Source organism: Porcisia hertigi, chromosome 7, assembly GCF_017918235.1.
Source record: "Porcisia hertigi strain C119 chromosome 7, whole genome shotgun sequence".
In the NCBI taxonomy this organism is placed as follows: Eukaryota; Euglenozoa; class Kinetoplastea; order Trypanosomatida; family Trypanosomatidae; genus Porcisia; species Porcisia hertigi.
Window position 1 is genome coordinate 480,977 of NC_090566.1, and position 18,438 is coordinate 499,414.

An 18,438-nucleotide genomic window follows, 5' to 3' on the forward strand; every position below is an offset into this window, starting at 1 on the left:
CTCTCCCCCTCTCCCCCTCTCTCCCCCTCTCTCCCCCTCTCCCTCCCCCCCCGGAGCGGTTTTGGCTCCCATTGTCTGGCCCTGCCGACCCACCCGTCATCACGGACCGGATGCCTCCCCCATCGTCGTCGTGTTCCTCTGGCAGCGACAGCGAGGACCGTGTTTTTTTTTCGTGGAGTGATGCCAGCGATGCAGCGAATTCACTGACAGGAGAGGCACATGCCAATGATGAGTCACCAACGCGCCAGGCGGATGGCCTTCTGTTCGCTGCTGGTGGTGGTGGTGGTGGTGGTGGTAGTAGCAGCAGCGTTCTGGATGGCGTGAGGGGTGGCGGGCTCCTAGAGCCAACAGAGCGTATCCACCGATACATTGATCAGTGCATACCACCAGCCCTCATGGCCCACCAGCGCTCCCACGACGGTTCTCTCCTCGTGCAGTTGTGTGCGGAGCTGGAAGCGTTCGGCAGTCCAAATGCGTGGGCGAATCATGTGCCCGTTACAGTGTTTGACGAGTACGCCGCTGGCGGCGAGGGAGGCGTGACGGATATCGAATCCATGTGCCCCAAGGACGTCTTCCCGCAGCCGGGGCGGCGACTTGACGTCTTGAAGGCGGCCTTGTATTCATGCGACACCGTGCCCTATTCCCCACACCCATCGTTGGCGGAGCTTCGCCACGCCGCCAACTCTGGCAGCGGTGGTGCCACCGTGCCCTGGTCGACGCTGTCGCGTCACCTTTCATACCTGACCGCGCGGCTGCACCGGATGCTGTCTGTGTCACACGGGCGCGTTGGGGCGTATGCGCTCCCGCCACGCCTCCAGGCGTCGGTAGTGCCGCTCCTGTACGCTTGGGTGACACACTGGCCACTCATCGAGGCCGACGCGAGGTGCTGGCGAGGGGTCGTGCGTTGCTTCAACGCGGCCTGCCGCAGCTCGAGCCTTGATCAGGCGTTCCCCGACGCGAATGCCAAGCGAGCTATTGGATCCACTTTGACGCTACCCTGGCAACCGCTCGCGGCGTTGTGCCTGAGCGTGCGGGATGCGCGGAACGTTAAGCTGCCCTCGTGGCGCTCCGCGCTTGCCGTCGTTGTTAAATCGCTGCCGTCGCTCTGCCGTCGTGCGTCGTCGTCTTTTAGCTCTGACGCAGTGGACGGTCTCTGGAGCCTTGTGGCTAGTCATCTTGCACCAACGGAGGATGGTGCTGCAGCCTTGTCCCTGTTTGTGCGGCTCGTGCCGTACCGCCATCTCTGCGAGCCGAGCACCGCCGCGGTTGCAATGTGTGGTTCTGCGAAGGAGGTCCCCACTTTGAGAACAGAAGGCGACGGCGCGTCTCAGGGGCCACAGAAGGGCGCGAGCCCCTCTTCTGGATGCCTGTATGCGCCGCCGCAGCTGACGCCACGCGCAAAGCAGATATTACACTTCCTGCTGGTGGACACGATGACGTGGGCACCCCCTGGTGGACGACCCTCACCAGCGGTGGAGGGGCGCAGCGACAAGAAGTCGAAGAAGTCGAAAGCGTCGTCGCGGTCGCAGAAAGACGAAGAGAGATGGTTTTACCTCACATGGGAGAGGGCCGTGATCACATTTGCCGGATCCCTCGCACACGCGCATCCCGGGGTGGTCGGCATGGACGCGTTCGCAGAGCCGCTTTTTACCCTTTGGCTGCAGGCCTTGCAGCTGCCGGTGGAGAGCAGCGCCGGGCTGCTGGGCACTTCGGCTGTGGCGTCGTCAGTCGCCGCCACCGTGCCGTGCCTGGCGCGTAACCGGGAACAAGCGGCTGGATCGCGTGCCATCAGGTGGTCATCCGCGTCGTACGTGCGACTTCTGAACGCCTTCCCGGACACAGTGGACTCACCGCTCTGGCGGCAGCTGGAGCGCTGGGTTCATGCCACAAGCGTGCTGGTGCGCCCCGGCATGCCGTGCACCAACGGCAGTCCGGCGGATCGCGTATGTGACTGCTACCGGTCACTGGCAAGTGAGGCCGCTCGTCTTTGCGCACTTAAAAGGAAGAGGACAGCTCGAACTGTGCAGAGGTCATGCGACGTGACCGTCGTTGCGGAGTCGGACGGGCAGACCACCCCCCACCCGGGCGATGCCCGCATAACTGCTGCCACCAGTCAAGCGCCGCACCATTGGAGTCCCGCGACAGTGGAGCGGTTCGTGTGTTTGTTTCTTCCACATGCCGTGGCGGCCTTCCAGGCACGTGCACGGCACGCGCAGGGGTTCTTGTGTGCGCTGTTGCGATTATCGCCTTCCACAGTGCTGCCGGAGTTTCTCAAGTGTGTCCAAACGGGTTTACTTAGCCCCACGGAGGTGGCGGCGCAGCGTGCTGCCTCGACGCGTCTTCTCTCCTGCGCTGTGCCCACCATATTGGCCGGCACCACAGCTCCATTGCTGCCGTCATCGAACACGAGCAGCGGCGCTACTCTGCTAGCGTTCCTGCGGGAGACACTGCCGTCGTTGCTCCGGTTCATCGATCCGAGTAGCCTGGTGAGTGCGTTGCCTGTTCTCTCGCTCATGGCCGTGGCAACAAACTACGCCGCAGTTGAAGAGGTGCTCGGCAGCGTCGACGAAGTCACGGCATTTGCAACGGACTACGCGTCACGGGTGATCTCGCTATTCGCCGCACACGCCGACCTGAACAATGGGCGGTTTCAGAGCGCTGAGGTGGTCGTCCGCGCGTTTCTGCGGGAGATGCCGCCGGAAGCCCTTACAGTTGTGACACGTGAGGTGTTACGGGAGGCTCAAGCTCGAGATCACGGTGCTCGCATGGTTGGGCTGGTGCGCATGGTTGCTGCCTGCGCGCCAGCTGATACATGGGCCTGCGCAGAGAAGCACTGGCTGCGCGTCCTGCATGATACGTCTGCGCGAGACGCCGAGGTGCAGTGGGCAGCGCCGTTGCTGGCCGCGTGCGTCTCAGAACTGGGCGATCGCACCCTCGTACGTGTCCACGCCGCAGCCATCTGGCGGGGTGTGCACATGCAGCTGCGCTTTATCACCAGCGAGAAGCGTCGCAATGCCGGAGCAGAGGTGATGAGGGCTCTCATGCAGGCGCTCATGCGGCCCCAGGAGGGTGCCAAGCCTCATTTTCATGTCTCCAGCGGCAAACAGTCTTCATTACTGCAGCAGCACGAGGTCGAGGGGGACTCGTATGATGCTAAGGTACAGGGGAATCGCCCTCAACCGCGGCCACCAAAGGTCGGTACAGCAAGTGAAGCGCGCGTGTACGTGGAGTGGCCCAGCGCAGAGGATGTGCAGGTGGCGGCAGATCTCTTCAACATGTCTCTCAAAGACTCGGTGCGTGTGATTGAGGGTGTCAGTAGTGGGGCCAACCTCAACACCGCCGTTGCGGGGACGACAGCGACAGATTCTAGCAATGGTGACATGTCTCTTTACGCGCAGTTTTTCACCGCCGCTGCTGCCACCCACACCGCCCCCCCAAGCGGCAGTGCTGCTGCTGTGTGTTGCGAGAGCGCCGTCGCCGTTACGCGGCACAGCGTCTTGGAAGGGACGCTGCAGTGGATGCGGTTTCTCCTCGTTGCATGCGAGTGGATGTTCATGGAACCGACACCAGCCGTTGGGACAGTGGATTCGCGTCAAACGTGTGGTGTGCCATGGTGGGACATGGACCCACGCGTGGCCTGGAGCCCCACCAGCGCCCCGCTTTACGGAGTGTCGTGCAGGCCAGCGTACACGCGATTAAATTTGTTCGAGCTGCTTCACAGATGTGTATGCCTCCCCATGTTACGTGAGCATGTCGTTGTTCCCTTGCGCCAGTGCGGCGTGGAGCTGCAGGAGTGGTTCGGCACGGGCATCAGCGAGGAGGCTCCCACGCTAACGGATGACAGCCAAGCTGTGGCCCTAGAGATGCTGGCCCTGCTCCAATGGCTTTCATCATCTGTGGTACGGTTGCAACAACAACAACGGTACTCAGCTGCGTCACTCTCGTCTCACCTGCGCCAGAGCATCGGGAGGCAGTGCCCATGGACGCGTCGGCGGCTACCGCTGGCATGCTGGATCACTCGCTCGATGCAGTTGCAGGTGGAGGCGATGGTGCATGGGCATCTACTACCCGTGACTCGAAGGACCTTCTCAGACATTGTATCGGTTCTGCAGAGCCTCTGCCTGTCTCCGCGCCGGTCTGTCAGGTCCAGCGCGGTGTACCTGCTCGAGCACTCGCGCCTCTTCGGTTCCCTCGACAGTGGCTCAAGATGCATCTTAGCGGGGCGAGTACGCGCCGTGGCAACGGACATCATCTGCCAGTGGCAGGCAGGTGTGCCCTCCCCGGCATCAGAGGCGGCGTTGGGGAAGACCACACTGCCGCCAGAGGAGCCGCCACTGCTTCCCTCCACCACTCCTGCCACCGCAGCTACTGAGGTCTCCGTGGCTGAACAAATTGAAGTTGACCACTCCACGACATCCATCACTCCGGTGACTGTGGGTGGCGTACCCTCAGCGACACTGCGGCGTCACACGCTCCAGGGTGCAATGGAAGGGGTACAGAGACTTGTGATGTCATTGGCTCTGAGCCCCAAGATTTTCGATGCACCGTCTGCGTGTATAGAGTTGCTGCGCTTCCTGGTTTGCTTATCGGAGGAGTTGCACTCTGCCCCGAGCAGGGAGCTGCTGTCCCAGCTCACCAAGGACGTGCGTTCTGCCAAGATGTTTCTCGTCAGTGGCGCTATCTGCTCTCCTGCCTTCACTGAAGTAGTGGTGCAGCTGGCCTACCAGGTGGCTCCCACGCACCCTGCACGCGCTGTGTTGCTGTTGGCGTACGCCCATCTGGTCTACTGGCCGTCTCCGCGTCGCTGGGTCTCTCTGCGCACTCTGCAGTGCCTCACTCGGCTGTCTCTTGTCTCCTACGTCGCCCTGCGGTGCGTGGCAGTCGACTTGTTGCACGCCGCGTCGCTCGCCTTTACGGTGCGGGAACCCACATGGACTGTGTGTACAATGGCAGACGCCCGTCTAGTGCCCGCTTCGTTCTTACTGTCACCGGAGGCCTCAAAGGAACTACTCAGTGAGGCAGATCAGCGGATGCACCAAGCGGCTGTGGCAGTGGTGCAGGACTGCCTGCAACGGCTGACGGAGGTGTGCCCGTTGATGCCCTACTATACTGGCACGAAGGGTCTTGTGTTTCCATTGAGCTATATCACGGTGCCCAGGTGCGCCGCGTCCGCACTCGGGTTGCAGTCAGTACCGCGAGGTGGTGACACCGTGCCGTATCATTGCGGCTCGGTCACCGGTCATTGCTTCATGAACGCCTTTGCGTACATGCAGCCTCCCAACGCTGCCACCTACCGTCTCCAGTGGACCACGATGCTGTTGGGTGATACAGGGGGCGGCGTCGCGGTCAGCGATGTAGTGGGAGAGAGGGAGAGCTCCCTCTCTGCGAACACAGCGACGCAACAGCTTAGTCCACGTTGCTGGGTGCTGCAGCTTCTAGCACTCCCAGTTGAGTGCCCCCAGGTACACTCTGATACTCAGGTGGCTTCGCCGACCACGGTAGTAGAGCTCCTTGCCTCGCTCTCACAGGATCCAGTGGCAAGCGGCGCATCGTCGGCACCGCCGCCTGCGGCCTTGCTGTTGCTACAGTGGGCCGATGATGCTCTGCAGGCCTGGCAGCACAGTCGGTGCCAAAACCTCGAGCTCCGCAGCGGGGACAGGCGGTGTGCGTCTTCTCTGGAGACCAGCAATTCTGGCGGCTTCTCCCAGCTTACCTCCGCGCCTGGCGCGGCGGATGTGCCAAAGGCCGACTCCATTGTGCACCGTGGCGCTCGAGAAGAGCGAGTCGGCGACGATGGCGGCAAGGAGGCCTCTACAGGTGTGGAGGAAGACAGAATGTATCAGCTCTTCCGCTCTCTCGCGATTGTGTCCTCAGCTGTGCTGCGTCTGACCGCTCCACTGCAGCCGGTTGCGGCGCCGAGCCCAGCTCCAAACAGCTTCGCGGCTGCAGAGCTGCGTGCGAAGGCAGTGCGTTTCTTTTCGGACGTTGTTGTGGGTGTCTGCAGCTACGTGGCTGTGCCGCACTGTGTTGCACAGCGGGTCCTCTTCGTGGCGTGCACGACGTTGGGGGAGTCACTCTCCTCAGAGGAGCTGTGGGACGTGGTCTGTGTCGTGGCGGGCCAGTTGGGTAGTCCAGCTCACGCGGGGCCAGCAGCAGCGGCGGCCACTGGCGACGTCGGTAGTGAGACTGTCGATATGTGGTCACAGCGACAGGAGCGTCTCTTGTGCTTTATTGACACGTTGCTCGGCGGTGTGTCGCCAGCGGTCACCTGTGTTATCCTCCCGCGCCTGGTCGCTCTTGTGGAGATGCACGCGCGGTCTTTGAGCTTCTCTTCGGCAGGGCAGGTTCGGCGAATGGCGGCGGTGGTCGTGACGCGTTTGATGGACTTTTCTACGCTGCAAAGCAGTCTTCGAGTCGAGTTCGGCAGCTGCCGGGCTTCCGCTGATGCGCTGGTTGTCTCACTCATGCAGCGTGCCAACACTATCGTCTCTCAGGCAAGGCTCCCCTTTGTGTGTGCCGGTGACAAGTGCAATGACCGGCTGGTGAAGGTCGACTCGTCCGCCTGTGCGGATGCCTCTTCTAATGTTGGTGAGGCAGCTTCCCCGGCTGTTCTTTTACGGCCCACTTCTCAAGATGTGGCGCTGCTCACCTTCACGGCGCTGTGTCTTCAGTCTTGCAAAGTGGTTCTATTCGAGGCCCACGCATGCGACATGATACGGCTACTCTGCTGCTGCTTTGACATGTGCTTCACGGAGGTGCATCGACTTGACGGAGTGGTCGAGGCTGCTTTAGTTTCTCTGATGGCGCTTCGCATGCCCAAGACCCTGGTTCACCAGCTAATCGAGCAGCTTTGCAATGTCTGCATGGGGGCAGTTGTGTATGGCACGTCACGGCGGGCGAAGGCGGTGTGCACGCGTGCGTTGCGTCGGCTCATCTTTCCCAACCTGCACCGCATCGGGAGGTTTTCCGTCATGGAGCAGCTCTCTGCGGCGAGCTTCGCTGCTTTGATGCAGTGCGACTCGGGTACGCGCGCCGATGGCAGCCACCTGATGGCCGTGCTGACCAAGGTCTCGGCCGAGGCGCAGACACGCGTGCTAGTGCAGCGCCTGGCCGAGGAGCTGCGTCAGCTCCCCCGTCAAACTGCACTCGCAACGCCTCCGGCGGCTGTGTGCCAGCAGGAGGGTGCTCCCTCCAGCAGTGGTGCCGACGCGGGGCTCGTGAGCCGCCGTGTCGCCCTTGTGCAGGCGCTCGGGGCGGTGGTGTTGGCCGACCCAGGCACCCCATCTTCCTATGTACCAAAAGTGATGGTCCGGCTCGCGGCCTGCGCGCGGGAGGGTAACACCGAGTGCGGCCGTGTGGCAAAGCGCATCTTTGAGGAATGGTGGCGTACGCACCGCGAGGGGTGGGAGGCCGTGTATAAGTCTTTCTTCACTCCCGAACAGGTGGATGCGATGTCTGATCTCCTCCTCGCGCCACGCTACTACGTATAGATGAAGTGGGCTCGTGGAGCTACAGGGAGGGGGGGGGGTTGGGTCTTGGAAAAACGCGTGGTGTTCCAGCAGTGGAGGCCATTGGAGGGGGAGGGGAGAGGGAAGTCCAGCACGCCTTCGTTTTTTGACGGGGATCGTTGCTTCTCGGCCACTTTCCGTTGCCCTACGCCCCTCCCCCCTTCCCCCTGCCTCCCCACTCTTTCTCAAAGGGGGATATGCGTGTAATGCACACACCACACACACACACACGAAGGCCAGGCACTCTCTCCGCCGTGTTCTTCAGATATTGAGGGTATGTGGAATGGGGTGGTGGTGAAGGGTTCAAAACACAAGCGAAGCGAATACCCGCTGTAACTCAAGCGTGCAGGTTTCAAGAGAGAGGCGGCGAGCTCGAAGTGCGGTGTGTGGGGCAACGCTGCGTCCACAGGGGTTAATCCCGTCCCCCCCTCCCCCCTTCCCCCCCTTCCCCTCTCGGGATGAGACAGCGCCTGCGCACGTGTCTCGATACCGGTCCGCCCCCCTTCCCCCCCCTCTCTCTGCTGTTGCTTCTTCGACAGCAGACAAGGAGATTGGTGGAATGGGGTGATGGTGATGAAGGGGTGGTGAAGAGTGGAGGGCTGGTTGCACAGCGACCAGGTGAACACGCCAGTCATGCCCAGCGATATTCGCTCCACCCCCTTACTCGTTTTGACGTATGCCATGCTTGTCCGCGTGCCAATGGTTCTCCCCTCTGTGTAGATGTTTCACTGTCTGCTGCTCCCCCGCCCCCCTCTCCACATACACACACACGTATATATATATAAATATACACATGCACGTGGAACTTACGAACACGTCATCTCTTTTCACCAGAGCTGCAGCAGTATTGAAGCTTTTAAATCAGTCGCCCTCTGTATCCCCTCCTCCCCCCCTCCCCCTCCCTCTCCCCTCCCCCTCCCCCTCCCCCTCTCCCTCTCCCCCCCTCTACCCTCAGGCCAGCGCACCCTCTTCCCAACTTTCAAGAAGGTGTGTGTGCGCGTCCACGAGCCAAAAGCGTTCCTTGCATTTATTGGGTCTACTACACCACATCGTTCTCGCGCGTACACACACACACGTGCGTTTCTGGAGTGCACTGCCCTGCCGCCGCTCCTGTCTGTGTTACCGACCGTTTTTTTCGTCGCTCCCCTCCTTGTAAGTATATCTATCTCGTTGCACATCGTCGGATCGACATTACAGTGTCAATCCGATCACTCCGCTTGACTTAGCGTAAAGTGCGGGTGCCCACGCAAAAACTTTCACATTCGAGCTTGGAAGGTTCCGTGGGAGAGACCCGTGGGAGGTTATACAATCTTGAAGCCTGCTTCTACTCCCCTCCCCCCCTCCCCCCTCTCTCTCCCCCGTTGCCTTTTTCATTCTTATCATCAACTTTTTTTTCCCCCATCTTACCTCCAAGGACATGTGCGTGTGGACATCTTCTCGTCAGCATCACTCTCCCAATTCTACTTCTGCTCTGCGCTCTCCCCATTCGCTCTATTTGTGTGTATGTGTATTTCCCTGTGTCGACGGGTCAGTGTCTCAGTCGTCGTTGACGGCGCCGGAGCTCTTTAGTTTGTGTTAGACAATTGGACGGTCACCATTCTCGAGCTGTTCCCCCTCTTCCCCCTCTTCCCCCACCCCTTCTCTGTTCCCCCATTTTCCCCCTCTCCCCCCCCCCCTCCCTCTCTCTTCGCCACTTTGAATGTGTTACGCTTTCTCCCCGTCATCCCCCCTCCTCTTTCCTGTAACCGTTTTTGTTTCCTAGCCGTATTTTTGCGACCCCCTCCCCCCCTCCCACACACACACCCCACATCTCCCTTGCTCTACCTTCCCTTTGCCGGGTTCTAAAACAATTGCCGTGATCGCCTCCCCGCCTGTTTCGTTACGCTGTGCACCTCCTCTTTCTTTCTGCAGCCGTGTCCCGTTGACATTCTGTGGCCCACTCATTTTTCTTTTATTCGTGTGTGTTCTGCGTTTCACATCCGGCCCCCCTCTCTGTGTGTGTGCCTGTGTGTACCAAGTAGCCCCAGCGGTTCTTGGTTTTGAGTGTGGTTGACACTGCCCTGTTGTGGTGCTGCAGGTTTGTCTTTCCCCCTTCCCTCCTCATCCTCCTCTGCCCTCCACCCGATTTGGCAGCCACATAGGTACACATACACGTACATACTTTACCCCTTCTTTTATACTCTTTATATGTATATATATATACACACACACACGCCTACATATTTCCGTTGCCCCCCCCCCTCCCCCTCTCCCCCTCTCCCTCTCTCTGGAATCCCTCCCCTCCCCTCCCCCATTCTCTTCCACCCCCGATTCATTTGCTCATTTGCGGTGTGTGTCTGTGAGTATCAAGCAGACATCATCAAAGGCGTTTTGATTCTGCTTCCTGGACCGATTAGCTCTGTTTCCCCCCTGGCTCTGTGCGCCTGTGTCTCCCCCCCCCCGGCGCTCAACGTACTCGTACTACGTGCGTTTGTGACGATACTGAATAGTTGAAGATGCTTGTGCAGCGACAGTAGGCTACTGCAAAGGCAATCCACTTTCTTCGCTTTGATCACCGCACTCACAAAGGGAAACACCACAGAGCAAGCGCGAGTGAGTGAATCCGACAGTCCGACGCACATACAGCGCAGGCTCCTCCTCCTCCTCCTCCTCCCCCCCCCTTCCCCACCAGCACCGTCTTTGGCTGCCGCTTGCCGTTGTCATTTACATACACACACACACACACAAAAAAGGAGTTAGTGTCTGGTATACAGCGCTCTAGTGTGTGACACAGGGTTCACGTCAATATGAGCTCCTCCACCTCTCCATCGACTTCTGCAGGCTGTGCTGTTGGCAAATCTTCGTCAAGGGAGCGGCAACAACAGTCTCCGTTTACGGATGCCGCACTCGCCGAGCGTGCAGGTGGATGCACTCGCGTGACGACCGGAAGCCAACTATCCCTGAAGTCGCTCTCGCAGCTCCCCTTTGTCCAGGCTTCAGCGGTGTCACCGCGTGCGCGACCGGCCACGTCAACGTCAGTAGAGTGTCATGGCCGTGTGGATGACACCGCTGCCGTTCATGAGCGTGAGCAGCGGATGGAGTTTCTGGGGCTTATAGAGCGGCTGAGAAGCTTGCTTATGCCCGCCACAGAGCGGCTTATTCGACTCCGTGGAGCTCTTAAGGTGCTGCAAGAGCAAGTTATGGTCGTCACACCCACCAACGCAGGCACTGCCGTCGGCGCAGCACCCGGTGGCACTTCCGCGGGTCTGTCCATCGCCTCTATGAGCGTGGCAGAGCCTTTGTCGGGTCCTCGTTTGTGTGTTGCAGGGGCTTCAGACCAAGCCGTGGAGGAGGTGTTTCACTTCATCGTTCACCGCGATCCGCCGGCGCAGCGGTGCGGAACCGGCACTGGCGCGAGTGGTGGGGGTTCCCCCGCCGTCAATGGTGCCAGCGGCTCTGGCGGCCGTCCTCCCACGCCGGATATCGGGCTATGTGTTTTCCCGCAGATGTCACCCTTCAGTATCGCAGGGCGGAGACGGTCACGATTCGAGTCGGGTGGCGGTAGTCCAGGGGCGAACAGAATGACACCAGGTGGGCACCCCGGGGCCTCTGTCAGCTCGGTGTCGCCGACCGGTGTTATCGGCTTCGGCGACGAGGGAAAGGCGGCGTCGCCGGGGGCGTCATCCTTTCGATTTCCCTCCACCCCGCCCTTGGCGCCGTCGCTCATGTCTGCTGCTCAGGCGACTGTGCACGACACCTTGTCCACGAGCGGTGTCAGCCATCCCTGTAGTCCAGTAATGACAGGCTTGCCTTCGCCCGACCAGTTCCCGCTGCCCATGATGCACTCACGGGGTTCTTTGAATGCATACGCTCGCGGTACCCGGGCGATACGGGATAACACGAATCCTCCATCCCAGCTCCCGAAGGGCACTTCCCTGCCACCGCTGCGTACTGCTGCGCCCACCGCTACCGCGACAACGACGGTGACACGCGCCGGCAGCGGTGGCGGCTCTGTGGGTCGCCTTCCATCCGTTGCCGCTGCCGCTGCCCACGAGCCGCATCAGCGGTGCAGCCCTTCTCCTTCTCAGCTGCCTTTGGTAAACACGCTTGGCTGTCTTTCCGCTACGCCACCAGCACCTCCGTTGCCCGCAGCGCCGACGAACCATCACATGCGTCGGGTACGCTCGATGGTGTCGTACGAGTCCCACGCCCCTGGTGACACTGCCTCCGGGCCGCTAATCAATAATGCCGAAGCGCTGAGCTGCAGCTCGCGTCTGCAGCCGCCGTCGCAGATGCTGCCCCACAACACCGCGTCGCTGGTGGAGATGAGCAGCGATGGGGTTGACAGGAGCGCGTCGACGGCGTCCATGAGCCTTTCTTCCACCATGCCGGATCTTCCTGTTATTCCACCGCCACCACTCCCCGGGTTTTCGGCGCTGGGAGCATTAGAGGGGAGTGGCGCGCCATCATGCACCCCATCGTCGCTGCCTAATACTTCTACGGCGGAGGTCTCACCACCGTCGCCAAAGCATCAGAGCATCAGTGCTTCGGTCGCGATGAACCAAACTCCTGAAACGACCAAGAGCGCCGTTTTCTCAAGCTTTCGGCGCAGAACGGGAAACAGCCCAGCCTTGGCCGGCCCTTCTTTCTCACTGATGGGCGAGTTTTCGTCGTTGCCGACTCCCATCATGGTCAATCCACTCCACCGCACCCTGTCGCAGTGTTCGGAGGTGAGCGAGCAGCTGCATCACCACCACCGGTCGCGCCCCAGCAGCTCTGTGGCATTCGGTACAGCACGCTTTGTCACCCTGCCAACGCCATTTTCTTCACGGGGGAGGGGAGGCATGCAGAGCAGCCCAGCCCTCACTCTTCGCGAGGACTCGGCCATCCTGTCTCGGGTGTCCTCTTTCGCTCCGCCGGTGATGCGGTTTGTCCAGAGAGCGCGGCGCCGTGTACTCTCAGTCAGCCAGATGCAGCTCTCTCTCTCTGCCTGGGACCTCTTCTACCGAGACCACACCGGCAGCCGCGTTCAGACGGCATTCCAGTCAGCATCCACCGTCTCTGGCCTCTCGAGCCCACTCGTCTCACGGGCCTTCGGTGATCAGCGTAACTGTCAGCCCAGCAGTGGTCTCCGTATTCGCATGAGCGGCAGCGGAAGTCGGCTAGGCGTTTCTCGGCACCCGGAGTACATCTCGCCCCTGGGTGGTGCCCAGGTGATGCCGGAGGTGTCGCCTCAGACACTGTTAGGGCCCCAGTGGCTGGTGAGCATAAGCGAGGACGGCATGCTGCGTTACAGCCCGATGCCGTCCACAGCGCAGCCGAGGGCACCCACGCACTTCACACCGGTCTCCATCACGTCTGATTATGCCTTTTTCTGTGTACCCTACGAGGCAGTCGCGTGCGGCCTGGGGCCGGAGGGGAACCGAGGCGGCAGCAGCAGCGCCGCCAACGTCCTCGGTGTCAGCGCTGGCGGGGTCGGTGTGTCGGTCAATGGCGGTGGGGAGATGCGCGAAGTAGGCGCTGTGCTCGACACCCTTTTTGGGATCTTCAGAGGCGGTATACATGAGGATTTGCAGGCTCAAGAGCAGCGGCCAAAGCCGCACAACGCCACCGCAGGGGCAAAGTCAATCCTCGTGACGGCTGCCAGCAACGGTGGTGGCGTCGGCGCGACGCTCTCTACTCCGGTCGTGCCTCCAGACAGCTCCTCATTTCAAGACAGCGAGGATGCTCCGTCACAGCAGCGAGTGTGTGCTGGCGATGTCGACACGGGCGGTGTCAGCGACAGCCCGCGTACCCGGCAGGGAATGCAACCAGCAACAAACGACCTCCCTGCGTCTCAGCCTGCCGCTGGCAGGCATTCTCTCAATGCCGCCAGGGCCAGGAGCCAGAGTGATACGGTTTCTGCCCACGCCGCCGCCTCATCACCGCGAGTACGGCTCTCCTCAGCAGGTCCCCTCACGGCTGTGGATTGCGCCTCGTCTGCCTCGGAGCCACAGCACTCTGCGGACAGACTTGACAAATCCATTGCGCGCTCATCGCCCCACTGCGCCGAGACCCCGGGACTATCGTCTACCTCGTCTGATGAGTGGTTGCTGCCACTGCGCCAGGCTCTTGTTGATCGTACGATCTTTCTTCTGGTGAAGGCCAGCAATCTAGAAACGCCGACGCCAAGCCGGCGTCCTGCAAGCACAACGGGTGGTATGGAGAACTCGGATGGTGCCATGGAGGATGGGGTGGTGCAGCGATTTATAACGTTCGCTAAAACGCACTATGGTGTCACGGTTCATCCGTGGCGTGTTGTTGTTTTTAGCAACCGCGACGCCACGCGAGCCCGAAACGTGATGCTGGCTGTGTACGCGCAACGACACCGGCACCAACAGAAGAGGAAGAGTCAGCAGAGCACCAGTCCGTGTGGAAACGAAGAGCTACCGATGCAGATAGCGCGGTCGGCTGGCACTGCTGGGGGTAATGCAGAGGGACAGGTCGCCACGAGAGAGGGCAAGCGCAGCCTCCCTCTCTCCCCGATCGGGTTCGCATGTATGACTCCTGAGGTGCCTGGGGTGGGCAACCTTGACTCAGCGAAGACGTCAACCGGCGCGTCTCTCATGTCCAATTCGCGGCTCACCCTAGAGTCCTCGATTGGCGGCAGTGATGAGCGTTGTACTCACATCGTTGATGTCGGTCGGTCGCACATCAGCGATGGCGCTCCGTGTGAGTGTGCCGATTTCATTTACACTTTGTTGACACAGGAGCTGAGCGTTCCGCCGCTCTTGACGGCGCTGGAGCAGTACAAACCGTTGTTGGAGTGCCTCACGGCGACAGCGCTCACCCCGGGTAGCCCTTTTCAAGTCAATTTCTCAAGCGGGGCGGTATTCGCTACCACCACGACGACCGTGGAGAGTAAGCAGGACCTTGTTGACACCGCCCACCAGCCTCCAGGGCCGGCGGGCTCTGTTGCCGCCATCGAGCACGCCGTCCCAGTGGAGGTGGGCAACCATGGTGCGGAGTCTCCAGCCGTCGCTGCTGCGTTGGCGCATGCCCAGGAAGTTGTGTGGCGCTCCAGTGGCGCTGCCGGCGTGTGCGGCGCTCTCGGCTACTTCCAGCACGCTGCGCCCACGCATCGCATGGCAAAGACCGCGTTTCTGCTGATGGCGTGGTCGTGGCAGCTGTCTGCGCTGCTGCCGCTTATCATCGATGATACGCAGTCGCGCTACAATCAACTATGGCACAACGGCGTCCACGCTCACCGAAAACTGCAGGCGGTGAGGCAAAGTCTCGCGTTACACCTGGCCGCCAGCCCAGCCAAGAGTGTGTCGGCGTTGGAGGTTCGACTTCAGGAGGGGTTCAGAGACATGACGCAGCGCTTCTTAAAAGACCTCCGTCGGCTGTTTCTTTCGACCGGCGCGGCCACTGCTGCTCCAGCCTCGTCGACCACTGCTGGGACGTCGACATCCTCACGGACTTCAACGGGTCCACCAGAGCATAGAGCGCGACAGCAGCAAGCCCACCCCCTGTTGCCGCTGGATGCACTGCGAGTGTACGACTCCCCGGGTCTGCAAGAGGCGTATCGTCGCCTCGCTGGGGCGGTCTCTCGATTTCACGCCTTCTACCTGCATGGGCAGTTGCTCGCCTTCGATGAACAGATCCTGCGCCAAGCCGTGAGCACCCGTCAGGGTCTAGCACCCGAAGGGAAACCCTCGCAGCCGCTATGGCCCACCTCCGTGTATGAGCAGCGCTACGCTGCCATCCGGGATGCTGAGCGCCTTTCGAATTTCCAACGGTGCCCCTCGTCGCAGTCTTCCGAGGACGTCAACGCCTGCCCATCCGCCGAGCCGTGTGCCTTGCCTAGCTCGCTCTTTTCGACAGGGGTGCAGCCACGCGAACGAGCGGCGGAGACGACGACCACCGCCACGCCCAAACCTTCGAATCCTCGTCTTACCCCCGCCTCACCAGACAGCGCGGCGTCAGCGGCGGCGAGGATCCCAAAGAGAGAGGTGGTTGAGGCTCCTGCGTTGAAGGTGGGGTTGGTACCCCACCCCCGCCCTCACAACATGTCCCCCACCATGAATGCCTCACGCCGTGCTCTTTCCTCTGTGGATGGGCCCACGCTCCAGCGATTCGCAGGGCATGGTGAGTCAGCCGCCACACCTGCCAGCATAGCCGTGAAAAGCGGCGGTGTCCATGAGCTCGGACCACAGGAGGTGTTGTCAATGTCATTTCCAGTAAGCGCAGCGAGGGGGCCTGCTGGCGCTGCGGCTTCTGCGAGTGCCACCAAGCCCCTGCCAAGCTCTACGAAGGGCAGAGTGAGCGCTAGACGTAGCGCACCTCGACCGGGGCACAAGGTGCGAGCTGAAGATTCACCGCCAGCCGACGACGTAAGTGCGGACATCGAAGGGGCGTCTAGGCGCCGTCGCGAGGAGCTCCAGAGGGTTCGCCTCGATATGGAGCGCCAGCTCATCACACACGTGTCGCAAATCAATACGGAGATCATTAATTTTTTGCTCGCCACTTGTGTGTCTGCCATTCCGCATCTGCAGCGCGATTGCGTAGACGCAGAGCTTGCGCGGGTCAAGAATGCTCAGGTGGAGATCGTGACAACCTTCACAAAGGCGGTGCGCGGGCGCAGGGATGTCGCCATCGCGGTGTCCCAGCTATACACCCAGCTCGATGAGTGGATCACTGACATGTCGCGCCTGGTTTCCATGGTGCGGTCGCGGCCGTATCTGGAGAGGTTTATCACGCAACTGCGCGCTGTTCTCTGCGAAGACGAGGTGCGCGCACTCGCAGTCTTCCGCGATGGTTGCGGTGATGAGCGAGGGTCACAGGAGACGGAGCGGCTGGCACAGCAAGTCGCAGGCACGCCAGGGTCCTCCCTAGGCGCAGGATGGATGACGGGGAACGGAGCGGCCCGATCTCCTTTGCCTGGGAGGAGTGGCACATCCAGCGGCACTGGTCGAAGTAGTAACCCAGAGGACAGTACTCGGAAGGGGGGGCGCGCAGAGCAGGGCGCGAGCACACCTTCCTTCACAAACGATGCCCCTCACGTCTTCCCCTCAAAATCCTTGGCGTCGGAGGTGGGCCACCGCTCTGCTCGGATGCTGCGCTACTTCACCCGGCTCATATGCAGCCAGCATGGTTGCAAAGACAATCCCACGCTGTGTGGCAGTGGCACAGCCCTCAACGCGCAGCGCAGCGCCGTTTTCGGTGAGATGCTTGCATCCCCGTCGCCTTCCCGATCGCTGCGCTCTCTCTCCGTTGTCAGCCCCATCCTGACATCGGCGCGCCGGAGCCCACGCGCGAAGAGAGATGGTGGCGGGTCGTTGGGCTTAAGCGTCTCACTGTCCAGCATGTCGACAGCGTGGAATCGCGAGGAGGAGTGCTGCCGTGTGGAGTGTGGTCCCCGAGGTCAGCAGGGCCACAGCCCCCGCGACAACACGACAACGGCGGATCCCTTCTTTGCGACCTTGACGCCATCGCCAATGATGGCTGTATGCGCCGAAGTGTTGGCGATGTTGGGGGTCCCACACTCGCAGCCCCTTCTTTCCTCGCCGTGCACCCCGGCAGCGCAAACCGCGTTGGATTTCGACTCAAAGGCAACTGCGCTGGAGAGAGACGTATCTCCTCCGGCCAAGCCGAAGCCGGCTAGCGGTGTCAGAGGCATGAGCACTCGCCAACGAAAATTCTGCTCGGCTGACGGCACATCGCTCGAGCCGAATGTGGTGACAGAGGACGATGCCACAACAGCATCCGCTGCGCATACCTCCGTCAACGCGGAGGGCAGCGCGTGGCACAAGAAACTGGCGCAGTGGCGCGCCGTCATGACTGAGACGGAGAGACCGTCGGGTGATGCTTCTGCGGCTCCATTGCTGTGGATTGTGCTAGACGTCTGGGATGAAACACTGCTGCGCATGCCCTATGGGCTACTGCTGGAGCTCGACACTCTTCGCTACGCCGAGTCTCTGAACGGCATTAGTGGTGACTTGATGGATACCCAGAAAAGTTGGGTGAGTCTGTGCAAGGAGTCACTGTCTACGATTGGGCGGCAACTGAAGGCACTTCAAGAGGATATCAAGAAGATGTGCCGTGAAGATGGGGGGGCCCGCGTGGAGTACACACAGGAGTTGCGGGCCGTCTTTGATGCAGCATCTAGTCTCGTTGCCCTTCCCCCCCCCTCCTCCCCCCTCTCCGCGATGACGGCTTGCCCGAGGGCTTCTCTCATCCATGAGCTGCCGGACCGCGGCACGGGAACTTGAAACCGCGGGGATGGGGTAGAAGGGAAAGAGGCCTAGTTTTTGCAAAAGACTGGCTCCCCCCCCCTTCCCCCTCTCCCCTTCCCCCCCCCACACACACACACGCACACAAAGGGGGCGCAGCGCGTGGCAACCTGCATAATGGAGGGGGGGGCGGTGTTGATGTGATGCAGGTGAGAGTGGAGTGGAGGCGGGGAGGGGGGGGCGCCGTGTTATTGGCGTTTTTCTCAGTATCGGTGTAGTGTGTCTGTTGTCCAGATGTGCCAAATGTGTGTGTGTGTGTGTTCATTCAGAAAACAAAAGTAAACACGGCAGTGCAACACCAAAAAAAATCGTTATAGCGCTATAACGACCTTTGTGTTGCACTGCCGTTACTCGTCCAGTGGGCCATGCGGAAGGGGGTCGGAGGAAACAACAGAGCAACGCAACGGCTGAGGTGCTGCATGCCAGTAAAAGAGGAAAAAGAAGTGTCGATGGTGTCGAGGAGGAGGGCCCGCGTTCATATGTGTACGTACACAAATGGGTGGGCATACCTCGGGGGGCTCTTGCTCCGCGGCGGGAAGGGCCGGGGGGGGGGGGAGGATCCTTCGTGTTACAATCTCAACGCTCAGTTTCATTTCTTGCTGTCACCACTCCGCAACTTGAGTGGGGAGGAGGAGGAGGAGTATGCAGTCGGCATGCCCTGATGTGGAGAGAGTGCG

At 61.0% G+C, this 18,438-nt stretch overlaps 2 protein-coding genes across 2 annotated transcripts; both read left to right on the forward strand.

The window, feature by feature from the left end:
* Nucleotides 1–110: 110 nt before the first annotated feature.
* Nucleotides 111–7,490, forward strand: JKF63_06460 (uncharacterized protein; the record flags this gene model as incomplete). The annotated part of the gene is made up of 1 exon (XM_067902410.1): nt 111–7,490. One exon carries the CDS (start codon nt 111–113, stop codon nt 7,488–7,490), a length of 7,380 nt encoding a protein of 2,459 aa, XP_067759431.1.
* A 2,804-nt stretch (nt 7,491–10,294) lies between these two features.
* Nucleotides 10,295–17,740, forward strand: JKF63_06461 (uncharacterized protein; the record flags this gene model as incomplete). Its single annotated transcript, XM_067902411.1, has 1 exon — nt 10,295–17,740. One exon carries the CDS (start codon nt 10,295–10,297, stop codon nt 17,738–17,740), a length of 7,446 nt encoding a protein of 2,481 aa, XP_067759432.1.
* Between the last annotated feature and the right edge of the window lie 698 nt (nt 17,741–18,438).